General features: G+C 64.7%; 7 protein-coding genes across 7 annotated transcripts; 5 read left to right on the forward strand and 2 right to left on the reverse strand.

Annotated features, from left to right (window-relative positions):
* Positions 1 to 10: 10 nt before the first annotated feature.
* CDC7 (non-specific serine/threonine protein kinase) lies at positions 11 to 3,960 on the forward strand (the record flags this gene model as incomplete). The annotated part of the gene is made up of 6 exons (XM_060266679.1): positions 11 to 30; positions 53 to 366; positions 393 to 1,179; positions 1,284 to 1,317; positions 1,340 to 2,500; positions 2,623 to 3,960. The coding sequence occupies 6 exons, from the start codon at positions 11 to 13 to the stop codon at positions 3,958 to 3,960; spliced, it is 3,654 nt and encodes a 1,217-aa protein (XP_060122662.1).
* Positions 3,961 to 5,505, reverse strand: PPX1_1 (exopolyphosphatase; the record flags this gene model as incomplete). Its single annotated transcript, XM_060266680.1, has 1 exon — positions 3,961 to 5,505. The coding sequence occupies one exon, from the start codon at positions 5,503 to 5,505 to the stop codon at positions 3,961 to 3,963; it is 1,545 nt and encodes a 514-aa protein (XP_060122663.1).
* Positions 5,506 to 5,533: 28 nt separating this feature from the next.
* Positions 5,534 to 7,274, forward strand: MRH4 (RNA helicase; the record flags this gene model as incomplete). The annotated part of the gene is made up of 2 exons (XM_060266681.1): positions 5,534 to 6,822; positions 6,845 to 7,274. 2 exons carry the CDS (start codon positions 5,534 to 5,536, stop codon positions 7,272 to 7,274), a joined length of 1,719 nt encoding a protein of 572 aa, XP_060122664.1.
* Positions 7,275 to 7,316: 42 nt separating this feature from the next.
* On the forward strand, positions 7,317 to 8,521 carry STP22 (suppressor protein stp22 of temperature-sensitive alpha-factor receptor and arginine permease; the record flags this gene model as incomplete). Its single annotated transcript, XM_060266682.1, has 4 exons — positions 7,317 to 7,368; positions 7,494 to 7,856; positions 7,954 to 8,414; positions 8,441 to 8,521. The coding sequence occupies 4 exons, from the start codon at positions 7,317 to 7,319 to the stop codon at positions 8,519 to 8,521; spliced, it is 957 nt and encodes a 318-aa protein (XP_060122665.1).
* On the reverse strand, positions 8,522 to 9,125 carry DOT5 (thioredoxin peroxidase dot5; the record flags this gene model as incomplete). Its single annotated transcript, XM_060266683.1, has 2 exons — positions 8,522 to 8,557; positions 8,580 to 9,125. The coding sequence occupies 2 exons, from the start codon at positions 9,123 to 9,125 to the stop codon at positions 8,522 to 8,524; spliced, it is 582 nt and encodes a 193-aa protein (XP_060122666.1).
* Positions 9,126 to 9,655: 530 nt separating this feature from the next.
* On the forward strand, positions 9,656 to 12,192 carry URE1 (urease; the record flags this gene model as incomplete). The annotated part of the gene is made up of 5 exons (XM_060266684.1): positions 9,656 to 9,700; positions 9,724 to 9,913; positions 9,936 to 9,980; positions 10,006 to 11,970; positions 11,993 to 12,192. The coding sequence occupies 5 exons, from the start codon at positions 9,656 to 9,658 to the stop codon at positions 12,190 to 12,192; spliced, it is 2,445 nt and encodes an 814-aa protein (XP_060122667.1).
* Positions 12,193 to 13,361: 1,169 nt separating this feature from the next.
* MJAP1_002752 (protein disulfide-isomerase) lies at positions 13,362 to 14,561 on the forward strand (the record flags this gene model as incomplete). The annotated part of the gene is made up of 1 exon (XM_060266685.1): positions 13,362 to 14,561. One exon carries the CDS (start codon positions 13,362 to 13,364, stop codon positions 14,559 to 14,561), a length of 1,200 nt encoding a protein of 399 aa, XP_060122668.1.
* Positions 14,562 to 14,572: the final 11 nt, after the last annotated feature.

Below are 14,572 nucleotides of genomic sequence, written 5' to 3' on the forward strand. Positions count from 1 at the left end.
GACCTTTTTCATGGGCGAACCGGCGAAGCCGTACGTCGAGGCGCTGACGCAGGACGCCGCCGCCGAAGCGCGAGGGCAACTTCGAGGAGCAGCTGCGCTCCTTTGACAATGTTCCGCTCTTTATGCGGAATCTCCCCGGGGAGGACGATAAGAATGTTGCGCTGGACGCGCTGCAGGCGCTAGCGTACGAAGGCCACCCCGACGATGCAGCAGAGAACTTTAAGAAGCAAGGCAACGAGTATTTCCTTGCGAAGCGGTACCGCGAGGCGCTTGGGTTCTACCGCCAAGGCCTCGAGGCCAAGCCCGGCGGCCGCCCTCTAATCGAGTCGCTCTATTTGAACAGCGCCGCGTGCAACCTCGAGCTGCGTACGTCGTCCGTCCTACTCACCCAGAAAACTATGGGCGTGCGCTGATTGATACGCGGAATGCGATGCAGGTGAACCCCGACTCGCTCAAGGCGCTATACCGCGCCACGAAAGCGTTCCTTGCCCTCGACCGTCTGGACGACGCGCTCGGCGCATGCGACCTCGCGCTCGAGCGTGCGCCGGAGAGCGCCGACTTTACGGCGCTGCGCAAAAAAGCGAGCGACCGTGCTGCGCTGCTCAAGCGGCGCGCCGACGAGCTTGCAGAGAAGAAGCGGCGCGACCAGCTGCTCGACGACGCGGTCCGCGTCGCGTGCGTCGCGCGCGGCCTCTGGGTTGACAAGGTGAGCGGCACAGACGACGCACACACGCCCAAGTTTGATCCGGACGCCTTGCCTGCGTACGCCAAAGCGTCGCTGCCTCCTAGCGAATGGCGCGCGCCGGACCCCATCCGCACGCCGATGCTTTTCCCCGTTATCTTCCTGTACCCCCAGCACTCGCAGTCGGACCTTATTGCCGAGTTCCACGAGGATACGACGGTTGGACAGCATCTCGAGGCCATGTTCCCCCCCGAAGCGCGCGGCTCGCTGCCGTGGGACCCCTCTGGCGAGTATGTCGCCTCGAACCTCTCGGTCATTGCCATGACGCACCAGCGCCGCCTGCTCCGTGTGGGCCACAAACTCTCGCTACGTACGATTATGGATCAGGGTGCGAAGGACGCGCCCGACGGCAAGCCCGAGCACCGCGACGGCCTCGTCCTCCACAACGGCGCTGTGTCCCTGGCCGTTTTTCCCAAGGGCAGCGCGGCCGAGCGCACGTGGATTGACGCGGCGAAAGCGCAAAAGAACACTGGACGCGTCGATTGATGGGAGACGGCGCGGAGGCGTGTAGGGAGGCCTACTTTGCCCATAGTTCCGGGAGCGACTCGGATGTGTATGCAGGCCGTGATGAAGAGGTATGCCCTCCAACTTATGCAGAGCATTGAGCGGCTCGAGGAGGAGATCGAGAGCCTGACCACAACCGTGCACGGCCTGGACGCGTACCAAATCGTCGACAAGCTCGGCGAGGGGACCTTTTCGTCGGTGTACAAGGCAATCGACGTGTACTATGACCTGTACAAAAACGAGCCGTGGGCGAAGAGCAACACGCCGCGGATCGTGCCGCGGCCGCCGAAGCCGGGGGCGGTGTACGTCGCGTTGAAGCGCATCTATGTCACGTCGAGCACTGCACGTATCTTGAACGAGCTCGAGATTATGGAGACGCTGCGCGGCAAGCCGTTCCTTGCGTACCTCATCACAGCTTTTCGCAGCGCCGACCAGGTGATTGCCGTGATGCCGTACAGTCGTCACACCGAGTTCCGCGACTATTATCGTATCATGCCGCTGTCGGACTTGCCGTGCTACTTTTACTGCCTTTTTTCCGCACTCGAGGCGATGCATGCAGAAGGCATCCTGCACCGAGACGTAAAGCCCGCCAACTTTTTGTACGATCCGCGCACGGGTTTCGGCACGCTGTGCGACTTTGGACTGGCGGAGCGCGTCGAGCCGGGCGAGTGGCGCAACAAGTGCCATCATACATGCCCGACGCCGGAGCATCCCCACGGCGAGCAGGGCATCAACCACTCGACACACAGCAGCCATCTCCTTCCTGGCGGCGCACTCGCGCGCGAAGACCGGCCGGTGTCCCAAGCGCGGCCACCGATGGGGCCGCCGAACCGCGTCGGATACCTGCGCGCCGACCCCCGTCCGGGCGTGCGCGCGAACCGCGCAGGAACGCGCGGATTCCGTGCGCCAGAGGTCCTCTTCAAGTGCATGGACCAGACGCCCGCGGTGGACATTTGGTCGGCTGGCATTATTCTGCTTTCGTTCCTGCTGAAGCGTTTCCCCCTATTTAACGCGAACGACGATACAGAAGCACTGCTAGAGCTCGCTACGATCTTTGGCTCACGGCGCATGGAGCAGTGCGCGATGCTGCACAACCGCACCTTTGCGTCGAATCTGCCGACGGTCGATCACGGCGGGCGGCGCATCCCCGAGCTCGTGCAGGACCTGCGCCCCGAGCTCTTTGAGCCGCCGCCCGGGCACCCCGATCCGAGTGAGTACCGCCAGCAGGTGCAGCACGTCGTGCACCTCGCCACCGTGTGCCTCTACCTGGACTGCACGCGCCGCTGGACCGCCCGGCGCCTGCTCCAGCACGCTTTTTTTCAGGACCTCCACGCTCCTTCTGTAGAATAGACATGGCGCACGACCCACGGCACCAGGGCTTTAGCGGCGAGGGCGAGCCCCTGGCGGCGACCGCCGACATTCTGCGTGTGTACGAAGAGGCGGTGCAGGAGCCGATGGTCGAGTGCATCAACCTCGACGCGCTGTATACCAATGCCCAGGCCGAGTCGTCGGACCGCGAAAATGCACAGGTCCTGCGCGAAGACTTTTGCTCGACCGGCATCATTGCGCGATCGTGGCTCGCGCTGCGGGGCGAGAACCGCTCGCAAGGCGTCGATATCGACCTCGATGCGCTGCGCGACTCGCAACGGCGCTGGGGGGCGAAGCGCGTGCAGCTCCTGCAGAGCGCGGCGTATGCGAAAGCTACGCACACGACCGAGCTTGTGAGCGACGCCGCGCCCGATGGCGCACCCGAGGAGCGTGCGCCGCAGACGTCGACTTGGGACGAGGGGCAGGCGAGCGCGCGCTTCGACCGCCGCCATGCAAAGAAGCTGCAGCAAAAACCCGAGGCGACCGCGCCCGAGCCGCGCATGGTGCTCCTGCACAGCGACGTGCTCGACCTGCCCGCCGCGCCGATGGCCGACGGCGCGACGCTCGAGGCGCCGGATATCGTCGCGTCGCTCAACTACGCAATGGCCTACTTCCACGACCGCAAGACGCTGCTTGCCTACCTCAAAACGGTCGTGGGAAGCTTGCGGCCCAAGACCGGCGTCTTTATCACCGACATGTTTGGCGGCGCACCAACCGGCGAAGAGTACGAGGACCAGCAGGCGCTCTGGTCCACGTTTTGGGACGAGCCTGGCTTTTTGCGCTCGGCGGCGGACCGCGACCAGGTGGTCCTGGACGCGGACCGCAGCGACGTGCGCCGCGCGCGCGGCGCCAACGACGACCTCCAAGTATTCCCTGCGCCGACCGAAGAGCAGCGGGGCACACGCCAAGAGTGGCCGCGGGGCCGCCTCAAGCTCGTGCGCAAAGGCGAAGAGCACGGCGGATTCGAGTACTGGCGCGAAGACGGCCCGATCGACTACGCAACGAACCGCTTCCGGATGAGCCTGAGCTTCCGCTTCAGCGACCATTCCTGGATCCGCGACTTTTTCTCGTACGACTTTCGCATCTGGTCGCTCAAAGAGCTCACTGAGGCGATGGAGGAGGCGGGCTTTGCCTCGGTGCGCGTCCTCGTCCTGCCCCGCAACGATATGGACTCGTACGTGGACGAGAGCGACGACGAGATGAGCGGGAGCGACGACGAATTTGCGTTTTTGCGGCGTACCGAGAAGGAGGAGCGCCAGCGGCGCATGTTCCACACGGTCCAGCCCGGCGAAAAAGTCTTTTGCTCTCGTTCATTTGCAACATACATAGTGGCGCGCGCGCCGTAACTACAAAAGCTTCTGCAGCACGCGCACGATCGCGGGCTGCACGACCTTGCGGTTCGCATTCGTATTGCCTTGGCGGAAGATAGCGGCGTCCAAGCCTTGTTCCCGCAGCGCGTGGCTCTGCTCCGGCGCGCCGCCGACGTTGCGCTGGCCGACGTACGGCGCAAGCTCGAGTGACGGCGTGCTGTATGCCTGGAGCTCGGCGGCGACATACGCAAACGGCGCGCTGAGCTTTGTTGCATAGACGATGGCGAGGTCGCGGCGGCTCTTGGGCCGCCCTTGCGGCTCCTTGAACGAGGTCAGGACGAGCGCCACGTCCAGTCGGCGCTCGCGCATAAACGCCACGACCGACGCCCACCACGCCGCCCACTGCTGCGCGGCGGCATGTTCGTCGACGTCGGCGATCGCCGCATTCGTACGGTACGCCTCCGAGAGCCACGAGGAGAGCGAGAGGGGCACGGACGAGATCCCGAGGCGGACCGCGCCGGATCCCGTCGCGACGTCCGCGTCCTTAAAGTCGCGAGCAAGCAGCTCGTGCGTCGAGAGGTGTGACACGTCCGCCTTGACGTTCTTCAGCGCCTTGGCCCACGCCGCGGTATGCTCCTGCGCCTCACGCGACGCGCCCGGCGCCACTGAGTCGACCGACGCGTCCGAGTCGCGCGTGGGCGGCGCGCCGTACGCGTGCGCAGCCTGGATAAACGCGATGCGCTCCGGCCCATGGAATGACGAGACGGGCAGCAGGAAGTTGTACGCCTCGGCGTCCGTCTCGGTCGCCTTGCCGTCCGGGGCCATACGCAGGTTCTTGGTGTCGAGGATGATCGCGCTCAGCAAGAGATCAGCGACACTGCGGTCCATGCGCTGGTCGCTGCCCTGCAGCGCGTCTTGAAAGAGCGAGGCGACTATGCTCGCCGCCGAGCCAACCGGGTCCGAGCTCGGGGAACGGACGATGCGCAGGCGTGCAGTCTCGTGCGCACCTTCGTCCTCGTGGTGGTCGACTACTAGATCGACACGGCGGCCGTCGCCCCACGCCGGCGTCAGCTTGGCGTGGTCCACGAGGCCGAGCGATACGTTGGCACTCGGCGAGAGCGCGAGCGCTGTGCGGTCCACCCCGAGATCGTCGATGCACAAGAGGCTCTGCAGGTCGATGCCGAGCGCCTCATACACCATCAGGTTCTCACGGCGCTGCCGCAGCGCACTGCGCGGCGTCTGCAGGAGCGGCGCGTACACTGCGCCCGCATCCAGGCCATGCGCACTTGCAAACTTGGGATCGTGGCCGAGAAGGTAGGCAAGCGAGAGCGCACTCGCCGCCGAGTCGAGGTCCCCGGCCTCGTTGCCCATGATCAGCGTGAGGTGCGTCGCCGGCGCCTCGCCTTGGATATGCGCAAGCGCCGCCCGCTTCGCCCAAACGGCGTACTCGGGCAGCGCACGGGGAGGTTCTATGTACTCCATGGCAAATGTCTCGCGAGTCTTGGTGGGGAGGCGGAGGTACACCAGCGCGCTCAACACAATGCACAGACCCAGGAGGAGCACGCGGCGGCCACGGCGCATCGCAACACGTGGTCTCCACTTCTCCACCATGCTTTTTTTGCTGCGGGGCACGGCGCGTGGCGTGGTGGCGCGCCTGCATACGAGTGCGGTGCAGCCTGCGCGCGCGCCTGTACGCAAGCCGCAACGGCATCAGCTCGGCGAGGTGCGCTCGAGTGTGCCGGAGCGGCGCAAAAAAGAGGAGTCTGGCGCACGTACGACGTCGCGCAGCATGGCCGAAGGACGCGGCGACGGCCGCCGCGATGGCCGCAAAAGCGAGAGCAAGGCGCCTGTGTCGAGCGCACGCAGAGATACCCCCCGTGCTGGCGAGCTGCCGCCGCTGGAGTTTACGACGCCAGAGGCGCAGAGCACAAGCGTGCGCACCTTTGCGACGCCCCCCCTGTCGTCCGGCCTGCTCGAGATGGTCCAGTCGCTGCTTGGCAAGCGGTGCCGGCCGACGATTCCGCAGTCGCAGGCGCTCGCGCACTTTCTTGATACAAGTGGGCCCGACGAGACGCTGATTGCGGCCGAAACAGGCAGCGGCAAGACGCTTGCCTACCTTCTTCCGGTGCTCCAGAGCCTGCACGACTCGCGCGCCGCGACAGAGCATGCCGACTATGCGCACGTCGCGGCCGGCCATGCTCCCCGCATCATGCCGCGCAGCGTGGTTCTTGCGCCGACGCACGAGCTGGCGCGGCAGATTGCCGAGGTTGCCAAGGCTTTGAGTCACCACGCCGAGCACAAGCTGCGTGTCGCCTGCACAAGCACCACAGCGTGGGACGAGGTGTCGGCGCGCGACTATGGGCGCCTCAGAGCGTACGCCGCCGAGGCCACAGACGTGTCTGCGCCAGCGCACTCTGGCGCGCCACTGTCGCCCGACGTGCTCGTCGCGACGCCCAAGCGGCTCCGTGAGCTGTGCGACGCCAACCACCGCACGCCGTGCTCGCTGCGCAACGTGCAGAGCCTCGTGGTCGACGAGGCAGATACCCTGTTTGACCACGGATTTATGGCGGACACGGCTGCGATCGTCGCCGAGGTGCGTGCGAATGCCGAGGCGCGCATCCTCTTTGCTACCGCGACGATTCCCAAGTCGCTCGCCGCGTACTTTGCGTCCGAGTTTCCGAGCATGGCGACGCTCGCCTCGCCGAATCTGCACCGCCTTCCTCCGAGGCTCACGGCGCGCTTTGTGGACCCCGGCGGATCGAAGGATATGGCGATCCTCAAGGAAATCTTTCGCATCTTTACCACGCCGACGTGCTCCGACGATCAGATCCTCATCTTTTGCGACCGCCGGACGAGCGTGCAGCAGCTCAGCGCCTACCTGCGCGAGCGCAACGTCGAGTACGTATCCTTGCTGACCCAGCCACGTAGCCTTGACCGGCGACGCGGACGCGCGCCACGCACGCACCGACAAGGACCTCGCGCGGTTCCTCCATCGTCCGTACACGCGCCTCGAGCCCGAAGCGGACGCGCCGCGCGTGCTGATCACGACGTCGCTCCTGTCGCGTGGCCTCGACTTTGGGCCACAGGTGCGCCACGTTTTTCTCCCAGACGCCGGCCGCCGCGGCGCCACGTCGGTGCACCAGGCGAACAACAACGCCCTCGAGCTGCTCCACCGCGCCGGCCGCTCGGCGCGCGCTGGGCGCGCGGGCACCGTTGTCTTGTTCGACAAGAGCAGTGCCCCGGGCAATACCAAAGTGCTCATCAACCGCCGCGGACAAAAGAAGGGCGTTATCCGAGGACAGATGGACCTCCTCGTGAGCGAGCTCAAGCACACCAAGCGCCGTAGGTAGACCGTACACACCTCCACACGCACGAGCCTGCCTCTCCACAGCATGGACCGTGGCATGGTGCAGCGGTGGCTGCGGCAGGTCCTGGAGCCGGTAGGTGGCTGTGCTGATGCAGTATGCCGAGCGCGAGCGGATTTCGAGCGATGTTGACCGAGTGATGAGCACATACCCCACTCTTATGCCACGCACGGATGTATATAGTAGGTGACCCGACTAACGCAGCCTACGACGACGGGCGCGCCGCGCTCCTCTTGCTGCTCGATGGGACGCTTCCGGCAGAGTACGGGGGGGTGGTGTACTACATACCCGTGCATATATGGATCCCGCGGGCGTATCCGCGCGAAGCACCGACCGTGTACGTGATGCCGACCAAAGACATGCTGGTGCGGCGCAGTGCGTACGTCGATCCCAGCGGCCGCGTCTATGCGGAATACATGCAACAATGGGAACGCAAACCAGAAGGGGCCGATATCCTGGACCTCTTGCGTGCGTGCCAGGGGCATTTTGGGCAGGAGCCGCCAGTGGTGGCCAAGCCCACGGCGGCGGGGCCGTCGCAGGTCGCCGCCCAGCCGCCGCCGGCTACCGGTCCGTCGCATGCGCCGCCGCTGCCCAAAAGGCCGAGGCGCCTGCGTCGCCTGCGTCGCCCCGCGCGCCGCAGCGCCCGCCCAAGCCAGGCGCAGAGCGGGCAGCGCCGGAAGCCCCCGGCCTGCCGCGCAGCCCGCACGCCCCCCCAACCCCGAGCTCGCGGCACTGCACGATGCAGTCTACACCAAATTCCGTACCCGCCGCGACGAGCTGCGCCATTCCGTGTCGCAGGCGAATGCGCAGCTGCGTGTGCTCCTAGACGATCTCGAGCGTGGCCAGCCCGCCATCCAAGACGAGATGCAGCGCCTCGAGGCGGTGCAGGCCGTGTGTAATACACGTACGCACCAGCTGAACGATACCATGCAGGCCGCGCAGAGCCGCGCGCACGAGCTGCAGCTGCGCCCCGAGCCGAATGTCGACGAGATGTTTGCGGCGACGAACCTCGTCGAGAACCAGCTTGTGCAGCTCGTCGCCGAGGATCACGCGATCGAGGACACGTTGTACCAGCTGGGCCGTGCACTCCATGCCGAGCAGCTCTCGCTCGACCGGTTTATCAAGGTACGCCCTCCTCCTCATTCACACAGCAAACGCGCATGCTTTCGCGCGAACAGTTTCTGCGGCGTGCACTCGCCAAAAAGATTGTGCACAGCCTTGGCTGGACATAGCTACGACTGGGCAAATTTGAGGGCAGCAGGCGAGCTCTGTGTGAGTAGGGCGACGTACCTCGACCGGCTTGACGCCAACGGACGACAGCGCCAGCTTTCCGTCGCGCACGACAAAGTGGCTGCGCTTCGTGCTTGACTTGCTTCCGGTAAGCGCGCCGATCAGCTCGCGGTCAGGGTCGCTGAGCAGGCGGTACTTGAGTCCGAGCTTCGCCGCCCACGTCTTTTGCGATTTCGGTGCGTCGCTCGAGAGGCCAAAGACGGTGTAGCCGGCGGCCGCCCACTCATCCGATGCGTCGCGGTAGCACTGCGCCTGCTTCGTGCACCCCGGCGTGTTGGCACGGGGGTACGTAAAGAGCACCGCGTTGTTCAGCTCTGCAATGCGCACTTCCTCATTGTCCTGGTCGAGGAGGACAAGCGCGGGGAGCGCGTCACCCACCGATAAGCTCGTCACCGCCTCGTCGGCCGCAGGCGCGGCCTTGGCCGGCGCAGCCTTGACAGGCTCTCGCTTCACACTCTTCTCTACGGGATTGGATGCAGAGGGCACATCCTCCGCGCTGCGCTTGGCAATGCGCTGCGACTGGCGCCGTCCTTCGGGAGCGCTCATCGTGGGGAACCTCCACATCGAGCGGCGCCGCACCGCAGCGATAGTGCGATGGCCCAAGCGCATGGGGGCCGCGCGCGCCGCGTTGCACCGGGCGCGGCGGTAGAGAGTGAGAGCGTCGGAATTCGGATCGCGTACTACGTCTATCATTACATACCGCCACGCAGCGAAAGCACGAGCTGGGTTAGGCCGTGCACGTACATGCAGCACCGATCCGCCCTCAATACCAAAGTCCTTGGCCGTCTTTTCGTCGTTCCTGTGTGAGGAGGGCGACGTACATTTGCTTGCCGCCGAAGATGAGGCGCTGTTGCGCGGGCGGAATGCCCTCCTTCTCCTCCACACGCTCCTTGATGCGTGTGATCTGTGTGAGGAACAAAACATACTTTGTCGGTAGCATCGATATCGAGCTCAATTTCTGCGTTAGGAGTGCGACGTACCCTTGCCCGTCAGCGTCTTGACCTTGATGAGCATCGTCGTGGGAGACCGTGCTGCTGCGAAAAAGCACGTGGCACTCCCAGCGCCCGGCCTCCACCATGCATCTGCTGCCCAAAGAGCGGGATAAGCTTATCCTGCGCGAGGTGCGTTGCCTAGCTCATTCCAGATCGGCCTGCTGGCCCAGCAGCGCCTGTCGCGCGGGATTCGACTGAATATGACCGAGGCGATCGCGCTCCTCTCGGTTGTGCTCCAGGAGCACATTCGCGACGGAACCAACACCGTTGCTGCGCTGATGCAGCACGGCAAGACGATCCTCGGCTACCGTCACGTCAAACCCGGTGTCTCACAAATTCTGCGTACGTACTGCTTCTCACACAGACGAGGTCATGGTCGAGGGCACCTTTGTCGACGGCACATTCCTGGGTAGGTCGTCCGTGCACTGACCCAGTCACGCTCGTGGATCCGATCTGTTCGCCCAACGGCAACCTCGAGGCGGCGCTGTACGGCTCGGGCCTCGCCGTGCCGAGCCCCGATCTCTTTCCGAGGCTCTCGGGTCCCGAAGGCCCGGTGCCAGGCGAGGTCATTCCGGCCAATGCCTCTCCGATCGTGCTCTTCCCGGACCATGCGCGTGTCTTTGTGCGCATGACCAACACCGGCGACCGTGCGGTGCAGATCGGCTCGCACTATCCGCTCCTCAAGTCGAACCGTGCCATGGTTTTTCCCCGTGAGCTCGTCGAGGGCCGCAAGCTCGACATTGCGGCCGGCACGGCCATCCGCTTCGAGCCGGGCGACTCGAAGAAGGTGACGCTCGTGGATACCGGCTGGCGTCACGCCGATCATGACCTCCGCCAGCGTGTGAAGCAAGATATCCAGATCGAGTCGCCCAAGCCATTCGAAATGAGCCGCGCGGCGTACGCGACAATGTACGGCCCGACGACTGGCGACCGTGTGCGTCTGGGCGACACGGACCTCTGGGCGGTCGTCGAAAAAGACTATGCAGTGTACGGCGACGAGTGCACATTTGGCGGCGGAAAGGTCTTGCGTGACGGGATGGGCCAGGCGACGGGATGGCCCGCACGCTACGTGCTTGACACGGTCGTGACCAACTGCCTAATCATCGACTATACCGGCATCATCAAGGCAGATATCGGTATCAAAGACGGCATGATTGTCGGCATCGGCAAAGCCGGCAATCCCGACTCGATGAAGGGCGTCACGCCGCATATGGTCGTCGGCTCGTGCACCGAGGTGATTGCGGGCGAAGGCCTCATCACGACCGCCGGCGCGATCGACTCACACGTGCACTTTCTCTCGATGGACATGTGCGAAGAAGGCCTGGCATCTGGCACCACGACGCTCATTGGTGGTGGCACAGGCCCTGCGGCCGGCTCGCGCGCGACGACGTGCACGCCCGGCCCGTGGCACATCAAAAAGATGCTGCAAGCCACCGATTCCCTGCCGATGAATGTGCTGTTTAGCGGCAAAGGCAACGACTCCAAGCCCCAGGGCCTGATCGATCAGGTCAAGGCCGGTGCCGGCGCACTCAAGGTCCACGAGGACTGGGGCGCGACGCTTGACGTGATCAACACGTGCTTGGAGGTGTGCGACACGTACGACATCCAATGCGCGATCCACACCGACTCCCTGAACGAGACCGGCTTTGTGGAGGCGACGCTCAACGCGATCAACGGCCGGGCGATCCACACGTACCACTCGGAAGGCGCCGGTGGCGGTCACGCCCCCGATCTGATCCGTGTCGTGGGCGAGTCAAATATCATGCCATCCTCGACGAACCCCACGCGGCCGTACTGTGTCAACACGCTGGACGAGCACCTCGACATGCTCATGGTGTGCCATCACCTGTCCAAGAGCATTGCTGAGGACGTGTCGTTTGCCGACTCGCGTATCCGTGCCGAGACGATCGCCGCCGAGGACGTGCTACAGGACATGGGCGCGATCAGCATGATGAGCTCTGATTCGCAGGCGATGGGCCGCATCGGCGAGGTCGTCTCGCGGACGTGGCGCACGGCGAACAAGATGAAGAACCAGCGTGGCCCGCTGCGTGCCGGCGGCGCAGTCGAGCGCGACACGATGGTGCGCGACAATGAGCGCATCAAGCGCTACGTCGCCAAGTATACCATCAACCCCGCGATCACGCACGGCGTGTCGCACCTGATCGGCTCGGTCGAGGTCGGAAAGCTCGCAGACCTTGTGCTGTACCGCCCCGACAACTTTGGCACGCGCCCCGAAACGGTGATCAAAGGCGGGCAGATTGTCATGAGCAACATTGGCGAGTCGAACGGCAGCATTCCTACGGTGCAGCCGATCTACCTGCGCAAGACCTGGGGCTCCCAGCCCGAGTGCGCAGCGGAAAACAGCATCGCGTTTGTGAGCAAGACCAGCCTGCAAAATGGTACGTCGTCCTACTAATACAGTTGCCGCCTACGGCTTAAGGAAGCGTGTCGAGGCCGTAAAGGGATGCCGCCACATTGGCAAAGAGGACATGAAACTGAACACGGCGACGCCGCGCATCCGTGTCAACCCCGAAACCTACGAGGTGTTTGCCGACGGGCACCTGGCTTCTGTGCCCCCCGCCACGGAGCTCGCCTTGACGCAGGGCGCGTGTGTTTTCTAAGCGGCGCGCCGCAGCGCAGCATTGCGCACGCGCTGCGGAAGGCGCTGCCAGTAAACGGCCTCGGCAGCGCCGCGCAGGATGGTCGGTGCCTCGGCGAGGGCATCGCCTGCGAGCTGACCGACGAGCTTCTGCGCCGCGTGGGCGTTGGCGCAGCGTACATAGACCGAGTTTTCTCGGAGCTCGACGTAATCGACGCCATTGGGGACATGCCGCGCGAGGTGGGCTTTGTACGCGCCTTGCGCCAGGTCCGACGTCGGCGTGAATTGCACAATGGTGCTGGACGGGTAGGCAGGCGGCGGCTTGGTACGCTGCTGCGCCGCAAGGACATTGCGCTGGACGAGCTCGCGCTGCCACGCGGTATACTCGCGTGCGCGCGCCTCGAGCGCGGAGGCGGGCATCGCACGCAGACCAGCGTACGCCGCGTGCTTTGCGTGGCTCGAGGCGTGCGCAAAATCGAGCCATGCGCGGTCGCGGTCCCAGCCCCAGGCGGCGCACAAATCGCGCGCAGACGCTTCGTCCAGGACGACGTATGCGCTCTTTAGCGGCGCCACCGACGGCGTGTCGAGGGCGGTGTGGTTTTCGAGCGCCGCCGGCGACGGGGGGTATACAGCCAAGACGCACGGCCCGTCTAAGAGATGAGCCAAGATTTCCGCGACTTGGAGCACACTGCATGCGCGCTCGGAGATGTTTTCCTGTGTGAGTCTTGCAACGTACCACAAACACCACTGCCGCGCTCGGCAAGTGAAAGCGGCAGCGGAACGCGTCGATATGCACGGCCTTGTACGCCTCCAGCCTTCGTATTGCCGCCGCAAGCACGGCACTAGATGTGCATCCCAGCGACCGCACCGCATCCGTATCGAGGAGCCTGGCTACGTGCACGTCTATCGTCGATGCGCCACGCCCTTTTTCGACGCACGCCTGCACGATTTGTGCGAGCGTGTCGTCGCGGCGCGCGCACCACCACGGCGACAGCCAATTGAAGAGCGCCGACGCAAGCGCCTCGTCCCATTCTGCCTCCTGCACCGCCGTTTGCGCCGCCGGTGCCGCGCCGCCGGGCAGCGGATGCCGCCGCTTGGTCCCTGCGACGCTCCGCGGCACCAACATGATCGGGAGATCGGGGTGACGTGGCGCCGGCCGAAGAAGATGGCCCGACCGCACTTCCCACAACGATGCGGACCTTTGTGTTGCTTGCCGCGCTACTTCTCACTGCGCTTGTGCACGCGTCGAATGTGCTGGACCTGACCAAGACCGCGCTGTATGACAGCACGGTCGGCAAGGAGGCCGGCGTGCTGGTCGAGTACTTTGCGCCGTGGTGTGGCCACTGCAAGCGCCTCGCGCCCGAGTACGAGAAGCTTGCCGACTCGTTCTCGCGCAAGAAGGACAAAGTGCTCATTGCCAAGGTGGATGCGGATGAGAACAAGGAGCTTGGCCGCCGTATCGGCCTGCAGGGCTTCCCTACGATCAAGTGGTTCCCCGCGCACTCGACCGAGGCGGTCGAGTACAGCGGCCAGCGCACCGCCGAGGCCCTCGCGCAGTTTGTGACAGAGCAGAGCAATGTGCGCAGCCGCATTCCTGCCCCAGAGCCCGAGGCGGTGGTGGAGCTGACGAGCAGCAACTTTGACGAGGTGGTCAACAACCCCGAGCTCGATGTCCTGGTCGAGTTCTACGCGCCGTGGTGTGGTCACTGCAAGAACCTTGCGCCGATCTACGAAAAGGTCGCCAAGGTCTTCCGCCGCGACTCCAAGTGTGTGGTTGCGAAGATCGACGCAAACGCCGAGGAGAACGCCGACGTGAAGCGCCGCTTCCAGATCAACTCGTACCCCACGCTGCTCTTTTTCCCGCAGGGCTCGAACGACAAGTGGCCACGCCCCTACCTGAAGGAGCGCAACGAAGAAGAGTTTGTCAACTTCCTCAACGAAAAGTGCTTCACCTTCCGCAAGACCGACGGCACCCTGTCGCAGTTTGCCGGTCGCCTTCCGTCGCTCGACGGCCTCGCGGCGCGTTTCTACACCGCTGCGAGCGATGCACGCGACAGCATCGTTGCCGAGGCGAAGAGGTTTGCCGCGGAGCTCACCGAGAAGGAGCACTCGGAGGCCAAGGACTCGGCCGCCTCCTACTACCTCCGTGTGATGGACAAGGTGCTGCGTGACGGCTCGGATTACGTGAAGCGCGAGAGCGACCGCATTGGCCAGATGCTCGAGCGCCACGCGGCCGGCACCGGCAAGTTCACCGAGGACAAGATCGACCAGCTGCAGCGCAAGTACAATGTGCTCTCGGCCTTTATGAACGAACGCATTGCTGTTGCTGCCAGCAAGGCCTCGAGCTCGCTCGCGGCGGCGACCGCCACGTCGGGCCACGACGAATTGTAGTCCGTAGCGGA

Source organism: Malassezia japonica, chromosome 4 (genome assembly GCF_029542785.1).
Source record: "Malassezia japonica chromosome 4, complete sequence".
Classification (NCBI taxonomy): Eukaryota; Fungi; Basidiomycota; class Malasseziomycetes; order Malasseziales; family Malasseziaceae; genus Malassezia; species Malassezia japonica.